The sequence below is a fragment of the Brassica rapa genome, chromosome A08, assembly GCF_000309985.2.
Source record: "Brassica rapa cultivar Chiifu-401-42 chromosome A08, CAAS_Brap_v3.01, whole genome shotgun sequence".
Lineage (NCBI taxonomy): Eukaryota > Viridiplantae > Streptophyta > Magnoliopsida > Brassicales > Brassicaceae > Brassica > Brassica rapa.
This window is the reverse complement of record NC_024802.2, coordinates 8,405,194-8,422,757: the sequence shown is the minus strand read 5'-3', so window position 1 is coordinate 8,422,757 and position 17,564 is coordinate 8,405,194. Positions and strand designations below refer to the sequence as shown.

The 17,564-nt window shown below is 32.9% G+C and overlaps 2 protein-coding genes across 3 annotated transcripts; one reads left to right on the top strand and one right to left on the bottom strand.

The window, feature by feature from the left end:
- Positions 1–485: 485 nt before the first annotated feature.
- LOC103833754 (aspartic proteinase CDR1) lies at positions 486–9,001 on the top strand. The gene has a single exon (XM_033276381.1). The coding sequence runs from the start codon at positions 1,835–1,837 to the stop codon at positions 3,155–3,157; it is 1,323 nt and encodes a 440-aa protein (XP_033132272.1). The 5' UTR covers positions 486–1,834; the 3' UTR covers positions 3,158–9,001.
- A 1,315-nt stretch (positions 9,002–10,316) lies between these two features.
- On the bottom strand, positions 10,317–13,629 carry LOC103833753 (triose phosphate/phosphate translocator, non-green plastid, chloroplastic). 2 transcript variants are annotated; one of them, XM_009109824.3, is made up of 10 exons: positions 13,031–13,629; positions 12,630–12,752; positions 12,382–12,534; positions 12,227–12,312; positions 12,067–12,151; positions 11,864–11,983; positions 11,722–11,790; positions 11,513–11,642; positions 11,318–11,422; positions 10,317–10,550 (listed from the first exon to the last, which is right to left on the bottom strand). In XM_009109824.3, the coding sequence occupies exons 1-9, from the start codon at positions 13,403–13,405 to the stop codon at positions 11,346–11,348; spliced, it is 1,218 nt and encodes a 405-aa protein (XP_009108072.1). In that variant the 5' UTR covers positions 13,406–13,629; the 3' UTR covers positions 10,317–10,550; positions 11,318–11,345. The 2 variants fall into 2 exon arrangements, with proteins under 2 accessions (XP_009108072.1, XP_009108071.1); XM_009109823.3 differs by lacking the exon at positions 10,317–10,550 and having other exon boundaries at positions 11,148–11,422.
- Positions 13,630–17,564: the final 3,935 nt, after the last annotated feature.

The following is a 17,564-nucleotide window of genomic DNA, read 5'->3' as shown; positions in this document are numbered from 1 at the left end:
TTGATAGTTTTAAAATTAATTAAAAAGAAAATAAATTATTAAAAAATTAATATAAAAAAATAAAACTAAAGAAATATTTTGTAACGTCAAAATAATAAATGAATAAAACATATATTATGTTAATAAAATAGATTTTAGATTTTAAAGACTTATAATTCATGTAATATTACTAAATTCAAAATTTGTTTATTACAATTAATATTTTACCATTAGATATATTAAAATAATATTCTAGATCGATATTCAATTGTCAGTTTTCAACTATTACACGTAAATAAATATTATTAAGTACGCTTTTTTTTTTGAAAAAGGGGTTTTATATTTTAAGTAGGTTATTGGAGTACTTTTTCTTTTCGTGAATTAATTCGAGATGAGATTTCGATCTTTTAAACTAAGATAATTTATGTTCTATACTTTTTTTTTAACGACAATTTATGTTCTATACATAAATATATTTTTTCTTACATAACTCTAAAATCTCGGACTTGATTCTTCATATTTTATTAGTTAATTGTGTTACATATAATAGAAATACTTACTTCAAACTAAAAAAAATCAAATTTAAAATGAGTTATATATAATTTAATATACAAAAATTCACATACAAATAAAAATGATAAATGTAACAAATTTAAATATATTATCCGCGCGTAGCGTGGAGAAAGGATCTAGTGACAGTAAAAACTGAAGACAAGCCTTTTTCAACAATTAAAACACTTATTTTGGATTTTTGTTAAATAATTAATATATGTTAACAGTTTCTATGTCTTTCTATCAAAAAATATTTTCCATATCAGCCATATCTTATATTACGGGTTCGGGTTGAATTCTACTTCATGAATTAACATGTGGGTTATCCATATTGCGAATTAAATTACAAAATAAATCATTGAGAAGTTCTTTTTGCAGGAAATGCTTGAACTTTTTTTTAAATATGAATTTAAACAGTAAAATTGTTTTTGTTTTTGTTACTTCAAATTCTTACAAAATATAATATTTTGTATGTATCAATCTTATAAGTGCCAAGTTGGTATAAAGTTGGAGAGTGTTTGCATTTTTATACAATAGATTATTAGGATTATATGAGTAAAAATGTATCTTGACTTCTCTGTTGACTAGTTGACTTGTATTAGATTATATAGCTTAATGTATTGTTTTTAATCATGAAAAGATAATCAACAATATAATTCATTTCAAAAATGTGTGTTTCAGAAGTAAATTGTAAGATACTGATAATCAATAGTTGATTTATTTTGATAATCTTGTAGGTAAAATATATTTGAATTAAAATTTTGGATATTTTATATGAAAAATTAAAAAATAATACTAGGTGAAATGTTACATGAATCCAAATGAGAACACTTAATCACAAATGTATGAAAATTTCCGTCTAAATTTATTGACTGTTTTGAAAAATAATTTAGGATCTAAAGAGGAGGAATATATGTTAGCATTTAAAGAAAATACAGAATAAAAGATACATGAAACAAGTCTGTATGAGATGAATGAATGAAAGATATAAAATATGTGCATTAAAATGATAAAATCTCTTCTATAATAGTTTCTGATCTATATAAATCACAAATGGGCACTGAATCTGTAGATTGGCTAATAAATAAAATTAATGAGAAAATATCCTCTATCATAGTTTATGATCTATCAGATTCTCTAAACACAAATGGAAATGAATTTGGTAGATTAGAGTTTTTTTTTTAAATCTCAGCATGCGCGTTGCAATTAGTTTACCACTATCCCACAAACCTTATATATACCAACACATTAGATTGCCAACAAATAAAAAAGAACTCATTATTTCACTTCGAATACAAAGACGATGGCCTCTATATTCTTTTCAGTTCTCTTGCCTCTATCAGTACTCTCTTCACCCTTTCTCCTAAACGCAAACGCTCATACAAAACTTGGCTTCAGCACGGATCTGATCCACCGTGACTCTCCTAAATCGCCTTTCTACAATCCGACAGAAACCTCTGCTCAGCGTCTAAGAAACACGGTTCACCGATCCGTAAACCGTGTTGTCCATTTCAACGGAAAAGATGCATCAGTTAACTCACCTGAAACTGAGATAACCTCAGATGGAGGTGAATATCTCATGAATGTATCACTCGGGACTCCTCCCTTCCCGATCATGGCGATCGCTGACACGGGAAGCGATCTCCTATGGACCCAGTGCAAGCCATGCGATGACTGTTACACTCAGGATGATCCTCTCTTTGACCCTAAAGCATCTTCTACATACAAAGACGTTTCTTGCTCCTCAAGCCAATGTACTGCCCTTGAGAGTCAAGCCACTTGTTCGACAGAAGACAACACTTGCTCTTACACTTTGTCTTACGGGGACAAGTCTTACACAAAGGGTAATGTTGCCGCCGACACCGTAACGCTTGGCTCCACTGATAACCGCCCCGTGCAGCTCAAAAATATCGTCATTGGATGTGGTCACAATAACGCTGGAACATTCAGCAAGAAGGGCTCTGGAATCATTGGACTTGGTGGTGGTTCGGTTTCGCTCATTTCGCAACTCGGAGACTCAATCGATGGCAAATTCTCATACTGCTTGGTCCCTCTATCCTCAGAAAACGATAAAACAAGCAAGATCAACTTCGGAACTAATGCGGTTGTGTCGGGAAATGAATCTGTCTCAACTCCATTGATCACAAAATCGCAAGCGACCTTCTATTACCTAACCCTAGAATCCGTTAGCGTGGGTAGCAAGAATATCAAATACCCATCGGTATCAGATTCTTATGGAAGCAGCAGCAAGGGGAACATCATCATCGACTCTGGCACAACTCTGACCATGTTCTCAACCGACTTTTACTCCGAACTCGAAGATGCGGTTGCATCCTCAATCGATGCTGAGAGAACTAACGATCCACAAAACGTGTTGAGTTTGTGTTACAGCGCAACCGCTAAGCTGAACGTTCCAGTCATTACTATGCATTTCGATGGAGCAGATGTGAAGTTAGACTCCTCCAATGCCTTCATACAAATCTCTGAGGATTTGGTTTGCTTCGCCTTCCGTGGGGACGACCAGTTGGCAATTTACGGGAATATAGCACAGATGAACTTCCTTATTGGTTACGACACCGTTTCTAAGACGGTCTCATTCAAACCAGCAGATTGTGCAAAGATGTAGATGTTTCCGCTCCACCTGCCTAGTTTTTCTTTCCTTTCAAATTATATAGTTTTATTATTATTATATTAATGGCTGAATTCATTTTAGCCTCGTTTCTTCGTTTACAATTATGATTATGTAGAATCCTTAATTTATTTCATTATGATATAATATTATTGGTTCTCTTCGTAATTGCATATTTATCTTACCACTATTTAATAGGAATGATTTGATAACTTTAGAAAACTATGTTTTCTAATATTGTTCCTCTAAGCGGTGTTAGACCATCTCCACTGGTCAGAACCTATCATGGGTTCTAATGAATAGTTTAATTATAAATTTTGTAATTTGTGAAGTTTAAAACCCTTTGTAATGTAATTAAATTTGTAGTGGTCCAATGGCAGAATCCTTTTGAAGTTCTTAAAAATTAATTTTTAAAAAAAATTAGAGATTCAGTTATTAAATTTAAATTTTATAAAACTTACAAATTATTGGATTTCATAAAATTTAAACAAATATGACATAAAAGCATATTAAAAATAGAAATACAAATTTATAATTAATTTTTTTTTAAATTAAACATGAAAGAAAAGCATAAATAAAATTTTAAATAAACATGACACAAAAGTATATTAAAAATATAAATTCAAAAAGTTCAGCTTTCAATTGTTGATGTACTGTTTTATAACGAACTCGATTTCGAATGCTCATCATATTCCCGAGATTTGAAGGCATATATGTAGAATACGTGAAACCCACTTGTAAACTTCGGTTTGATTATACATGTGCAAATTTTGATACATCAAACTGACCATCTCGTTCGTCTTCTACTATCATATTATGCAGTATGATACATGTTCTCACTATCTTTCCAGTTTTTACTTTATCCCACATAAGAGCTGGGTTTTTTACTATGGCAAATCGAGCTTGCAAGACTCCAAAAACACGCTCGGCATCTTGACATACAGCTTCTTGATATGTAACGAATAAGGATGCTTTCGGACCTTGTGGAAGTGGAATAGATTGGACAAAAGTAGCCCATTTTAAATAAATACCATCTGTGAGATAGTAGGCCAAATGGTACTCGTGTCCGTTGATAATGTAATTCACTTTTGGAGCTCGGCCATGTAATATATCATCAAAAACTAATGACCAATCAAGAATATTGATATCATTTAATGTACCTGGAGGTCTAAAAAGTGTGTCATATCCAGAGATTTTGTGAAGCTACAGCCTCTAAAAACATTGTTGGCTTTCCTGATCCACATGTATATTGACCTTTCTATGAGGTCTGGCAATTTTTCAACTCCCAATGCATACAATCAATTATTCCTATCATCCCGGGAAATCCGTGTATCTCTCCAATATTGAGTAGTTGTTGAAGATCTTCTGACGTGAGTATTCTTAGATACTCATCTCCAAATAAATTTATGATTCCTTCAACAAAATGTTCCAAGCATGAAATCGCTGTGGTGTCATCAAGTCCGAGGTATTCATCAACCGCATCAGCTGGGCAACCATATGCCATCATACAAATTGATGCCATTTACTTTTGTAAAATAGTGACCAAACCTTCCGGTAGCATCTCTTCTTTGTTGAAAGAAGGGGACTTCAGTGGAGAGTCAATCAACAATACGCATGAACAAGGGCTTGTTCATACTAAAACGATGTCGAAATATTTGAGAAGGGTATGTTACATCTTCACTAAAATAATTGTTCCATAACTGGATGTGTCATTGTTCATGTTGTCTTTCAATGTAGATTCATTTTTTTGTTGAAAGAAGGGGACTTCAGTGGAGAGTCAATCAACAATACGCATGAACAAGGGCTTGTTCATACTAAAACGATGTCGAAATATTTGAGAAGGGTATGTTACATCTTCACTAAAATAATTGTTCCATAACTGGATGTGTCATTGTTCATGTTGTCTTTCAATGTAGATTCATTTTTTTTACTTAGCCGATTCTTGACGACCACTATGATGAATGAAAAGTTTTTGAAATTGTTGATCGAAAATTTAGTTGAATTTTTCATCCATCATTTCTTCAAAATTATCAGAAAAAGAAGAAGATGATGTCATTTACAAGATGTTAACTCTTGCTATTTTGGTGAATGTGAAGAAAGAGTTGTGGTCAGATGAAATTACTAAAAGAAGGTGAAGAGAAACAAAATCTTAAAACTTAGGAGAAAAATAAAAAAGAAGCAAAATGTGGTTGTTGGAACAAATGATCATAGTTTTTACTTATGAAAAAAACATGGAAACACATCTAAGAAATTTTGATTCCAAATATCTATGTATGTCAGATGTAAAAATTATTTTTCTTCTTGTCTTCTTCTTTTTCTTATTGTCTTCTTCTTTTTTAAATCATGTGAAATGGACTGTTTATTGTCTTTTTCCACGAGCTGCAGCAGAATTTGCTTGGTTAAAATTAATGCATAACTTAAAAATTATAACAAAAATTAAAAATATGCCACAGCAAGTACTGTTTACTCATGTTGTCTGCTTTTTGTCTTGGCTCTACCTGCAAAAACTGATCAGAAACATGGTAGAGAGTCTTCTTGTTACACAATACACACAATAATTTCTTGGTAAAGAATCAACTCATTTACCGTCAATTTAGATGGTCACAAATAGTATAATACCAATAACTCAAAGTTTCTCTTCTGAACATTAATAATCCATGATAAGTTTCTCTTAAATCGACACAGTTTCAATAAAATTAACTCAAAATACGACAAATTAAATAATATAAACTCAGACACTGATTAAATCAAAACAGACTCAACAATGTCAAAATCTAACTAACTTGTCAACATGTTATTAATTAGCTTATTTTTCAAAGTAATTTCTATTTCACTAAATGGCTCTTTCTTTATAATTAGGCGTTAAGCAATTTTTCTTGTTAAGTTTGTCCTTCAAAATAAAGTCATTTTTACCTTATCTCCCACATGCTCTGAAACTCCACAAGTGGCTTCCCCTCCTCTTCCAAAGTCGTTGGCTTGCTCACATAATGTTTACCTTTGGCCTTTGCTAGTTTAACGCCACCAGGCCGAGCCATTATCCTCTCCATCGCTACATGGCACAAAAGTTGATGACTGTGCGGATTGGTCATCAAACTTTCTTCTTTTTTACTTTACGTTATCTTTAGTAGAAGAAGCTCCACACCAATTTTGATCATGGTGAAGTTCTAACCATGCATGCTCAAGTGTGAACTTGACCTTGTATTCATTGAAGAATATTTTATGGGTTATTTTCATAACATCATTCTCATTCTGTCCACTGGATTTCTCTTTCGTTGCAGCATCATAACAGCCTACAAACTTACATACACCCTCATTAATCTTTCCCCACCTTTTTTTACAATGACTTGGCTCTCTCTTTTGCAAACCAGCAAGCTTTGTACTTGATGCAAAATAGGCTGCAATTCGTTTCCAAAATGTCATTGCTTTTTGCTCATTCCCAACACCAAGATCTTTTGAGGTGTTCAACCAAGCACTGATGAGCACAATATCTTCTATTGGCGACCATTTCTGTCTTTCTTATGGTCATAAATAGTGTGTGCATCTACGTTTGCATCTTCAGCCCATTGTGTACCAAAGACAGAGACATCTGACGCTCCAAGTTCCATACTAGGTGAACAACTCACATACTAATTAGGGTGTTGACTGTTTGGTTGTTGATTGTTTAAGAGGTTTACAAGGGTAGAAGATTGACTATATGAATCCATAAACTTGTTTAAAAGTTATAAGGAAATAGCAAAGGAGAAAGGGTGAGTTGTTCGGTTTGAAAAGGAAAGTTAAAAGGAGAACTTTTAGTTGTTAAAGTTTCAGATTTAAGTGTTAATTAATGGCAATCAATGACTTTACCAAAAATTAAAACAACCAAGAAAAGTAAATGTAAAACACTTCTACGCAACTATCAAATAAATGACACTAAAGTCCATTTGATTTCCAACCTAATCAATATCCAACACGCATTAAAAGAAAAGTCTATTACCCTCTTGCACTGAAATGAAAGAGATATGTTTTGATGATGTTTGATCCGTTTCTGAGAGAACTGGCACCATAGTGAAATCTTACACAACAAATAAAGAATGTAAAATTAAATGGCACTAAACCATAAACTGTAAAGAGATAAACGAAAACGAAAACCAAAAAGAAAACATATGGAGACTAAACGGTATGAAAATAAAGAAAACACAAGCTTGGTGTAAAGCATCATCTTGTCATCAAATTTTAAAAAGAGTCCAAGTAATTCATGAATACTGATTAGGACCGTAGATGATAATGCTAACCTATCTCAACAACCTAATTTTAAGTATTAATTCGTGTCATCATGTCAACCAAAATTCCGATACTACCATAGAGCCTTAACCAATTTTATCTGCTTGTTAAGCCTAATAACTAAGAAGCTATTACGAATCATGCAACATATGTTTAAGAACTAAGCATATCAATTTCCTGAAAACAATCATTCCCACCATCACTTAGCTTATACAAAACACACAAAAACTGATTTAACACTTATAATAGAGTTTTTTTTCCTTTTACCTTGTAATCACTATTAACTTTTGCTAATGAAACTATTTGTTGTATCGTTGATAGCTCCAACATGCCATCTTAAACTGCTATGTGATCCTGACATTTCGTTTCTCCCTCAATAGAAACCTGGAAAAAAAACTCAAACCAAATCGGCTCTTTCAATTACAACGAGGTTTGGAAACTGGACAAAGACATACAAATAATAAGATAGAACCAAATCGATATAATAAGAGAGAAAAGAGAAGAGATGGACAGAGTCAAATGTAATCTCAAATCTCATCATTAAAACAAAATTTTTGATTATAATCAACGGAATTCAATTCACGAACTTCAAATCAATACAAAAAAAATTCAAAGAATCTGAACCATGGCGGTGATTTCATGGACGGATTTGGAGGAGGACGTAGCAGCCATCAAGCCAGAGAGAAAGTGATTCGGTGAGAAACATCGATGAAGAGAGAGACATGGGCAAAAGTTTCCCACTTTTGTCTAAAATTAATTAGCCAATACCAAAAAGGCACGTATGGGGTGTTCACCAGTTCTAAAATGGCTATATTAGACACCGGTTCTGATATTTTATCTCATTTTTTATTTATTTATTTATTGGTTTTTTTTGTTGAACCTCTTATTAAACCCTCCGTTAGAGGTGCTCTTAGTTTTCATCTTTGATGAAAAAGAAAAATAACAATAAAGACAGAAAAAAAGCATATCACTTTCATATAAGACACATATGTCTTTATGTAGAATCCTTAATTTATTTCATTTTGATATAATATTATTGGCTCTTTTCAAAATTGCATATTTATCTTATTACTATTTAATAAGAATGACTTGATAACTTTAGAAAACTCTGATTTTTAATGTTTTTTTTTTCTAAACGGTATTAGTTTCCTTCTTTGCTGAAAAAGCAAGATAACAATAAAAACAGGAAAAATGTATATCACTACCACATAAGACGCATATATCTCCTACTTTGGGACGACAAACAATTTTACTATAACACATGCCTCTTGCCTGCCAATGAAAGAATACCAAAGACTTAAATTGGGTTAGCCCATGTCTATTTTTGTCTATATTTATTTGTCCATTTTTTGTTTGCAGACAATTAGTGACGATGTCGGTTAATGACTGAATCCATTAAGTACCAAATCCATGAAGTCCATTACAGGACCATATAAAAAATACAAAGTTCATAAGACTGAAATTCATATGTAAATTCATAAGTATATTAATACATAAGTTCAAAATCGTAACTAACATAAGTTCAAAAACATAAAAAAAACATAAACACATACTACATAACTTCATTACATTAAGATGATAGCAAGATAAAGATGGCCGATTAGAAATACCATCAAGAACTCAAACTTAAACTCTTTTCATATGTTTTTCTAAGACTTCCTCCATGAACTTCAACTCCACTTGATCACCTATAACAAGCAAACAAGTAAAACCCATCAAATCCAATTATAAACACAAGTAAAAATCTGATTACAAACACAAGTAAAACACGAGACAAATATGAAAAACACTTATGATCCAAAGCTTCAAAACCCCTTAACCCATTTTTTGCACAGAACAATGCTCGCACATTCGAAGGAAGAAGACAGCTTATATACTTGTTTAACACATAGCTTCCTATGCTGAAGGATAATTCTGAAGAAACCGTAGTGATAGAGACACATCAGGACGTCATATGTCGTATATGAGAGCTCTTTAAACCGGTTGACATTTTCTATCCAATAGGAGAGAACATCCAAGATCTTGAAGGCAACCATGTCTAACACCCACTCATCTAAATATTTATCCAAAGATGACTATCCAATACCACGAACATTTGTGAAAAGAAAGCATAAAACCCCTAAAAAGAAAGCATAAAACTCATTCATATCGGAATGAAAGAAGCACACAACCAATGAAGCAAGAAAACAAGCAAGCAAACAAGCAAGTGAACAAGTAAACCCATCAAACCCGTAGCAAGCAAACACGTATATGAATAACTAAACCCATGAAATCCGTAGCACGCAACCAATGAAACTGTAACAACAAGTAATCAACATGTCAAACAAGTAAACGAATCAACATCTATGAAACCCGTAGCAAGCAACCAATGAAATCCGACCCCCGAATCATAATCTATGAAACCCATAAAACCATAGCAAGCAACCAAACCTGAAACGCATCAAACCCATCAATATCCTCTGCATGTCTCTCAAAATCAATGATATATGAGGAAACAATTAAAATCCATCCATTTTTATACAATAAAAAGATGAATCGCAAAATTTTGAAACACTAACCTTTTTTGTTTTTTTCGGAGGATGTCCGACGAAAGGAGACTCGAAGAGATGAACGGAGAGATGAATGGAGAGAATCGAGAGATCAACTGACAACGGCGAAACGAAACGCCAAATGAGTCGCCAAAGGAGAGAACTCGGACTCTTAGAGGCAAAAAAGATGAACTGATTTTTTTCTCGAATGACAAAATCCTTTGCTTATTGGCCGACCGCGTCCAAAGTAACCAAATGCATTAATACTCATGGATCAATAGGTTTTTGATTCTTGACCAATTAAAGCTCGCGTAGAAACATAGGTGTAACCAATTAAAATCCAGTTAGATTTAGACATAGATAACTAATGGTCAGCCCAACCATTTGACATCTTTAATCTTCATTAACTGAGAACGTGAACATTACTTATAAAAACTTTAGGATTCTCATGCAGTACATAACTCAAATCAAAGCTTAATAGTCTTCATATATATATGATTAGTTTCTTGGATATTTATGGCTCCAAAACGTTGTCCGTTGAGCTTCATGTGCTGCATAACCATTCTTGAACCGTAAAATATCTTATTCTCTCCAATCTTCATCTACATAACCAGACCATAGCAGTCCATGTTAATATGGGTGTTAATTGATTTAGTTCTTATAGATTTGGTATTTAATGTACATGCTCACTCTTTATCGACAAACAAGAAATAGAAAAATGTAAATGGACCAACAAACGGGGTTAATCCAATTAACAGTTCTAATGAAAATAGTGTGTATACAAACGGAATGACCAGTTTTCACTTCTTGATGAATTCATCTTTAACAATATACGAATTTCCTATTTGGATGAATTTCAACAATATAACGAATCTTTCCCAGCTTTACAATCCAACATATTCTCAGCATAAAGAACACAATAACAAACAAACTTACATAGAGGTGTTCAAATTTCTCTTTAGAAGTAGTATTGGTATTTAATTCGAAGTAGTATAGTTATTATTCAGCAAAGAATGTAACCTTTTAGTTTTTTCACCAAAGTTTAATTTTATCAATAAAATTATTATATAGTAATATAATAAGTCGCTGATAAAATATTAAATAATCTTGAAAAAACTTTAATTTAATAATACAATAATAAATACTGTTAGGTGACATTTCACTATGATAGTGTAAACTCCACTATGAAAATAGATTTGTAGTTGGAAATGCTCTGACGACAAATTATTGTTGAAAAAACTGTAAAATATTTCAAAGAGACAAGTCAGCAAAGAGAACACATAATAAAGAGAAGAAACGTATCAAGAATCCGCAGAAGAATAAAACCATCTATCTGAAAGAAAACTTCAGCTCAAGAAAATTGTATTACATATAAAAGCAGTAGCAGATAGTTTTGCTTAAGCAGTCTTAGGCTTTGGCTTGATACGCTTCACTCTGGAGTATAAGAAAACTCCCGCAAGGGCGATTCCGGTTCCTACAGCAAAGCAAAGAAAACAACAGTTAGTGAGCTTCAAAAGATTGTGTAAGAGATGGGGTTTAAACAAGAAAAGAGACTGGATATTACCAAAAGCATTAACAGGCGAGACCGGTGTCTTGAAGAAGATGACAGAGCTCACGATGACCACCACACGCTTCACACAGTTTCCTACAGAATGTGTTACGGGTGATACTCTCGCCAATATCATGTACGACACCTGTATTTTTAAGGAAAAAAAAAATCAAATTCAAATCGAAGCAACGAAATCAGCGAGAAAAAAAAAAAAAAAGGCTTACCTGCTGGTATGCGTGGAAGCAGAGTGCAGCAATAAGAGACTTGGTGTAGATTTGTTGAACATTCACACCCTGAAACCAAGAGACTTTGTTAGGGACTGGTAACATTTAAAGGTTGATTTTGCAATATATAAACAAAACTTACAGCTGATTGGATGTATGACGGAGTGAACTTGATTCCTTCGGAGAAGAAAGTCACAGGGGCCATCAGAAAGAGAGACATCAACGTTATTATAGAGAAGAGGGTGATGTTGTCCAAAGAATCCTGCAGAGAATAAAACAAGAATGAAGTTTTGTATTTTCTTGTTTTCATGCACAAGACGTTTGAGCAATGCAGAGGGAACTTACATCTTTCTTGACCATGACTTTTTTGCTAAGCACGTTACGGGATTGGTTAGTCAAGTTTGAAGCCATTGCACTCAAAAAGCCAGCCCTGCCACACAGAAGAATTAAACGTAGTTAGTATCTGCCACTATCAGCAGAAGAATATATAACAAAAGAAGCTTACCAGTTGAATGAGACCTCTGTCACTGAAGCAAGTGCAACTCCACCAACGATTGGAATAATGGAACCGATGACCCATGGAGTAGGCACCTAATAAAGATTTAAATAAAGCTTAGAAAACTTAAAATAAAGGAATGAGAGAGAGAGGGAGGGGCTCACCTCGCCGAGAAACATAGCAGACAAGACAACGGAGAAGAAAGGCTCCATGGCTTTAATGGTGTGAGTAAAGGAAACAGAGACTTTCCCGAGGCTCATGTTAGTAAAGAGATTACCAAGAGTGTGCACAACTGCAAGTGGCAAGATGGCCGCAAGCTATCAAGAGTAAATCAAATATCCATGAGTGAGTAGAGTAAATATTCCTCCAGAATAACAACAGCTTCCAAGAAAAAGAAAAAAGGGTAATCTACCTGAGCAGCAGAGATCTTGGGCCTCTTGTAAAGGTTAAGAGCCCACATGAAGGTAATGAGGACACTACCGACGGCAAACTGAACTAAAGTGACAGTCATTGGGGCGTGAAGAGCTTTCAAAACCTGCACGAATCAAATAGAATCAATCACTTGGGACTAAACAAGCAAATCTGGAACAATAAACAAAACAAACTTAGTATTGGTTAAATCAGCAATCAGCGGGACGAGATGAGAGATAATAATAATCAAAATTCTCCATTTCTAAACAAAACACTAAAGTAAAACATGTAGAGAAAGCGATCTCAGAATAATATAATAAACTAATCAAGAATCAAATCAGCAAACAAGAGGACGAATCTCGCTCTAGATGAGTACCGATATAACTTAATCTACGTTCATACCTGCTTGTTGTAGATGTTGAAGTAGATATTGAAAAGGTACCACATCGCAAACAACAAGCCAAGCTCCAGAACCTTAGTCATCTTTCCACTTCCTTCTCCTTCCTCAGCGTTCTCCGGAACTGCCGTAGCTGCAGTTTTGAAGCGGTTAGTGTCGAGGGAAGGGGAGGAGACGGAAGGGAGACCGGACCAGGCGCGAAGCGGCGAGTCGGAAGAGGCCAGACGCCAAGATCGACGAGGTAGAGGAGGAACAGAGACGACATTCGGAGGAGAGACGTTGAGGTTCGAGGAGGCGGTGACGGGATGGCGAAGGGAGAGGCGGCGTGGTTTCAGGAGAGGAAGCGAGGGAGAGAGGGAGAAGACGGCGGAGCTCTGCATCGTGGGAGATCTGAGAGAAGGCGTTGGAGACTCCGTCGAGTGGGTGGGTGGGTTGGTGGGGGCTGATGATGAGACTCTCCACGAGCAACTATTGCAAAGGAGGCGAGTTATGTAAATATTTATATATAGTGGAATGAGGAAATGAGAAAGCGTTGTTTCCTACTTTTAACCTTACTGCTATGAGCAAGGAATCAATCTCTCTCTCTCTCTCTCTCTCTCTCTCTCTCTCGCTTCCTTGAAAAGTCCGCCTTTTATAACTTGACTCGCTTCTTCACATATTTGCTTTACTCCTAAGATTTTTTTACGAGAAAAAGACCAAAATAACATTAAATCAAGTTTTTGTTCCCAAACTAACACTCAAGGTCAAAAGTCACAAAAATAGCATTTAATGGGTGGGGTTTAGGGTTTAGAATTTAGGGTTTAGGGTTTAGAGTTTAGGTTTTAGGGTTTAGAATTGAGAAGTGAGGTTTCGGGGATAAGATTTCAAATTTTGAAAAATAAAAAAATTTAAATTTTTCAAAAGATAAAATGCTATTTTGGTCATTTTAGTTTTTGAGTGCTATTTTTGTGATATAAACTTAGAAATGTGTTATTTTGGAGATTTGCCCTTTTTTTATCCCGTTTCTAATAATTTTTTATTAAGTATTTTTTAATTAATGTCCATCGAGTTTTTTTGGTATTTTTCAGGTATAATGTCAAATCTTTTCAATTCATTCGATTAAAACGAACATAACATACAAGTAAAACTCTCTTTTTTTTTAACAGTTTTGAACAACTAAAAGTTTGATATGAGCTAATAAGACAATTTCACCATTAAATTATGTTTACTTTTTATGGCAAGAAAGAGCCATGTACTATTTCACATATAGAAGTGAATAAAATTTTAAATTTAAACCAAACATGTTAAGCATTAAGCAATCTCGTTGAAGTGCAGAGTCACCCTCCCTCCGACTAGGATAAAGGATGCTATTGAAGCGGCCAATCAAGTCACGTACCATGGCCTCAATCCAGGAGAATCACTCTTCGCCTAGCCTTCAACTTTTCATATCCAACCAATTCCACAACACAAATCTTAACTTGAGTTAGTTACAAAAAAAAAAATCTTAACTTGAGTCTAAACTTAGAGCTTTTTTATATCCTTGCATAATTTTATCAGGGACACACAGCATAAACAGTTCCCCCAGCTTTTCCTTTTATACCTCTTACCAGAAAATCTCTTTTTTTCTTATCATTATGCAATATATCCATTTTTATTTCTTTCTAATTCTGCTTCATCTGAGAACCTTAATTGTTAGGTTTATGAGTGTGTATAGCTTAGACAGCTGAAAATACAATATTTTTCCTACAAAAAAAAAATCTTCATTTATTCAATTAAAATATGTCACTATTTTTATCACTATTGACAAGTCATACTGAAACCATTTAATTAATTAAATCTAACATATTTAATTATTTATATTAATCAATCAAATCTATAATATTTCTAGAAAAAATTAATAATTCATAAGGATATTAATAACAAGTCAATTTTATTTTAGGCTAGAACAAAATCTTGTTGTGAAAAAATCTAGAGATTCTATATTTAGTATTTGAGATTATGAATTTATTGTACAGAATTTGAAAATATACGTGTATATAACAACAATTAATAACAAAATAAATTATGTATAAAATAATTATATATTAATAATATTGAATAAAAAGTCTAGACAATAAGATTATAGAGTTACACATATATAACACTAAAAAGTAAATAACATATTTAAAATGTTTACTACAATATCAAAAAAAAAATATTTATAAAAGGATAAAAATACCGGCACAAACATGAAGGTCAAACTGTAGTTATTTTTATTTTTAGTGCATGGAGATATTGATTGATCTTAGACATACAGAAATCAAATATTTCATAACAAAATAGTTTTTTGTTTTATAAAAAAAATTAGTTGCTGCATCTCGTTTGAAAGTATAAACTTAAAGCCTTGTAGCAGAAAAGTATAAGGAAAAAATGTGTTAGCATAAGTTAAATTCTTAGATATGTTAATATATGTTTTATGTCCATGTTTATTAACTAAATGTCTAGAATTTATGAATTAGTATGAATGCTTTTAAGAGCAAAAGATAAATAAATTCATTTGGATGGATACAATTCAATTATATATAAAAAAAAGTTTTGGTTGATAGAATAACTAAATAAACGAAAAATATTAATGGATGCAAATATATAATTCAAATAAATTATGTGGTATGAGGCAATAAAAATTAATCATCTATAATTTTTTACACTAATTTATTTTATTTTATTTTACAGGGGGCAGCTCGCTTCTTCCCAACAAACTTGACTACGCCAGTAGCGTTGCTTAAGAATATACATATGGCAATGAGAAAAGTGGGTAGGTGGTGGTGAAACATGGAACAAACCACATGGGTTGGACTTGGGGGCCCACATTCCCACCTATATTCAGAATCAAGCCCTTATTTTGTATACTATCAAACTAAAGCTTCACTTTATGTCTCTATTTTGATCGGGTTATTGCGATATTTTTAGCAACTCATGTTGATCTAGATACTCATGACAAGCAATATCTTTAGTTGTTTATTGTTTTATGTGTTGAACCTTTAAATAAAAATTTAAAACTCACGCTGCCAGCTAAAATTTAGACCCTAAATCCTAGACCCTAAATCCTAAACTCAAACTTTAGACCATAAACTAAAATCCTATACCATAAACTCAAATCCTATACCATAAATCTAAACCGTATACCCTAAACCTAAATCTTAGACCATAAACCAAACCGTAAACCTTGAACTCAAACCGTATACCCTAAACTCAAATCTTAGATCCTAAACCCAAATTAAAAACCCTAAACCTAGACGCTATAGAGTTTAAGTTTAGAGTTTACGGTTTGAGTTTAGGGTCTAGGATTTGGGTTTAGGATATATGGTTTGGGTTTAGGACATAGGATTTGGGTTTAGGGTTTACGGTTTGGGATTAGGGTATATGATTTAAGTTAGGGTATATTGTTTGGATAGTATTTGGGTTTAGGGTATAGTATTTGGATATAGGGTCTAGAGTTTGTGTCTAGTATCATCATTAGTATTGGAGTCATTCTTGTTTAGCTATTTTTTAATTTAGTATTTTTTTTATTTAATAATCTACTTTGATTGATCCTAGAAAATGAAGTGGGTTTAATGGTTCACTCTGAATTTAAGGGTTCATTGTACGGGTGAACTTTGTTTTGTTCGAAAATGTAATATAAGGTCTTGATTGATGAAATCTAGGGTTCAATTCATCTTTGGTTCTCTAATTTAAGATGTTTGGAAATAATTTATTTTTTCTCAAAAAGTTAGATATTTATTAATTGATTTGATGTATATATATTCGAACCTATTTACTATTTCTCATACGCATTCATATTTGAATAATTCATGTAGGTCTGGCCATTTCGAGGTTTTGATTTGTTTTGACTCAGTTATTTTGGGTAAGATATTTTATGTTCAGTGAACCCATTTTTGGGTTCGGGTCGATTCAGATAGTTTCAGGTTAAAGTCGAATGAGATAGTAAAACTAGAATAATGTGGATAAAATATAGAATAATTAGAAAGATTTGGATAAAAATATCAAATTATTTTATATATTTCGGATAACAATATCCGAATATTTTCAGATAAATTTGGGTAGCTCAAATAATTTTTGATAATTTTGTTTTTTAATACTTTCAGATATTTTAGTAGATTTTTAAAATTGATATATATATATATATATATATACACATTCGGGCACCCATTCGGTTTTTGGGTTTGTTCGGTCCCAGTTCGGTTTGGTTCGGCTCCAATTCATTTTGGTTATTTTAGATATAAAATATAAGAGTCATTTAAATGTTTGAGGGTTCTTATCTTGTTTCAGTTTTGGTTGTTTTGGTTCGAGTTTCCAGATCCATATAAAACGCTTATGCCTAAATCCAGGTAGTAACTTTATATTAAATTTAGATTGAAAATAAATATAAATCCACGTAGTAACTTATGCATGTGCGGACATTAATATAAATACATTTGTATGAATCATTATGATCAAAAAAAATTCTATGTTAACATAGTATATATGTGTATGTAATCAGTCATTAATGCATGTTTATATGCTCAATTGAGACGGTCATAT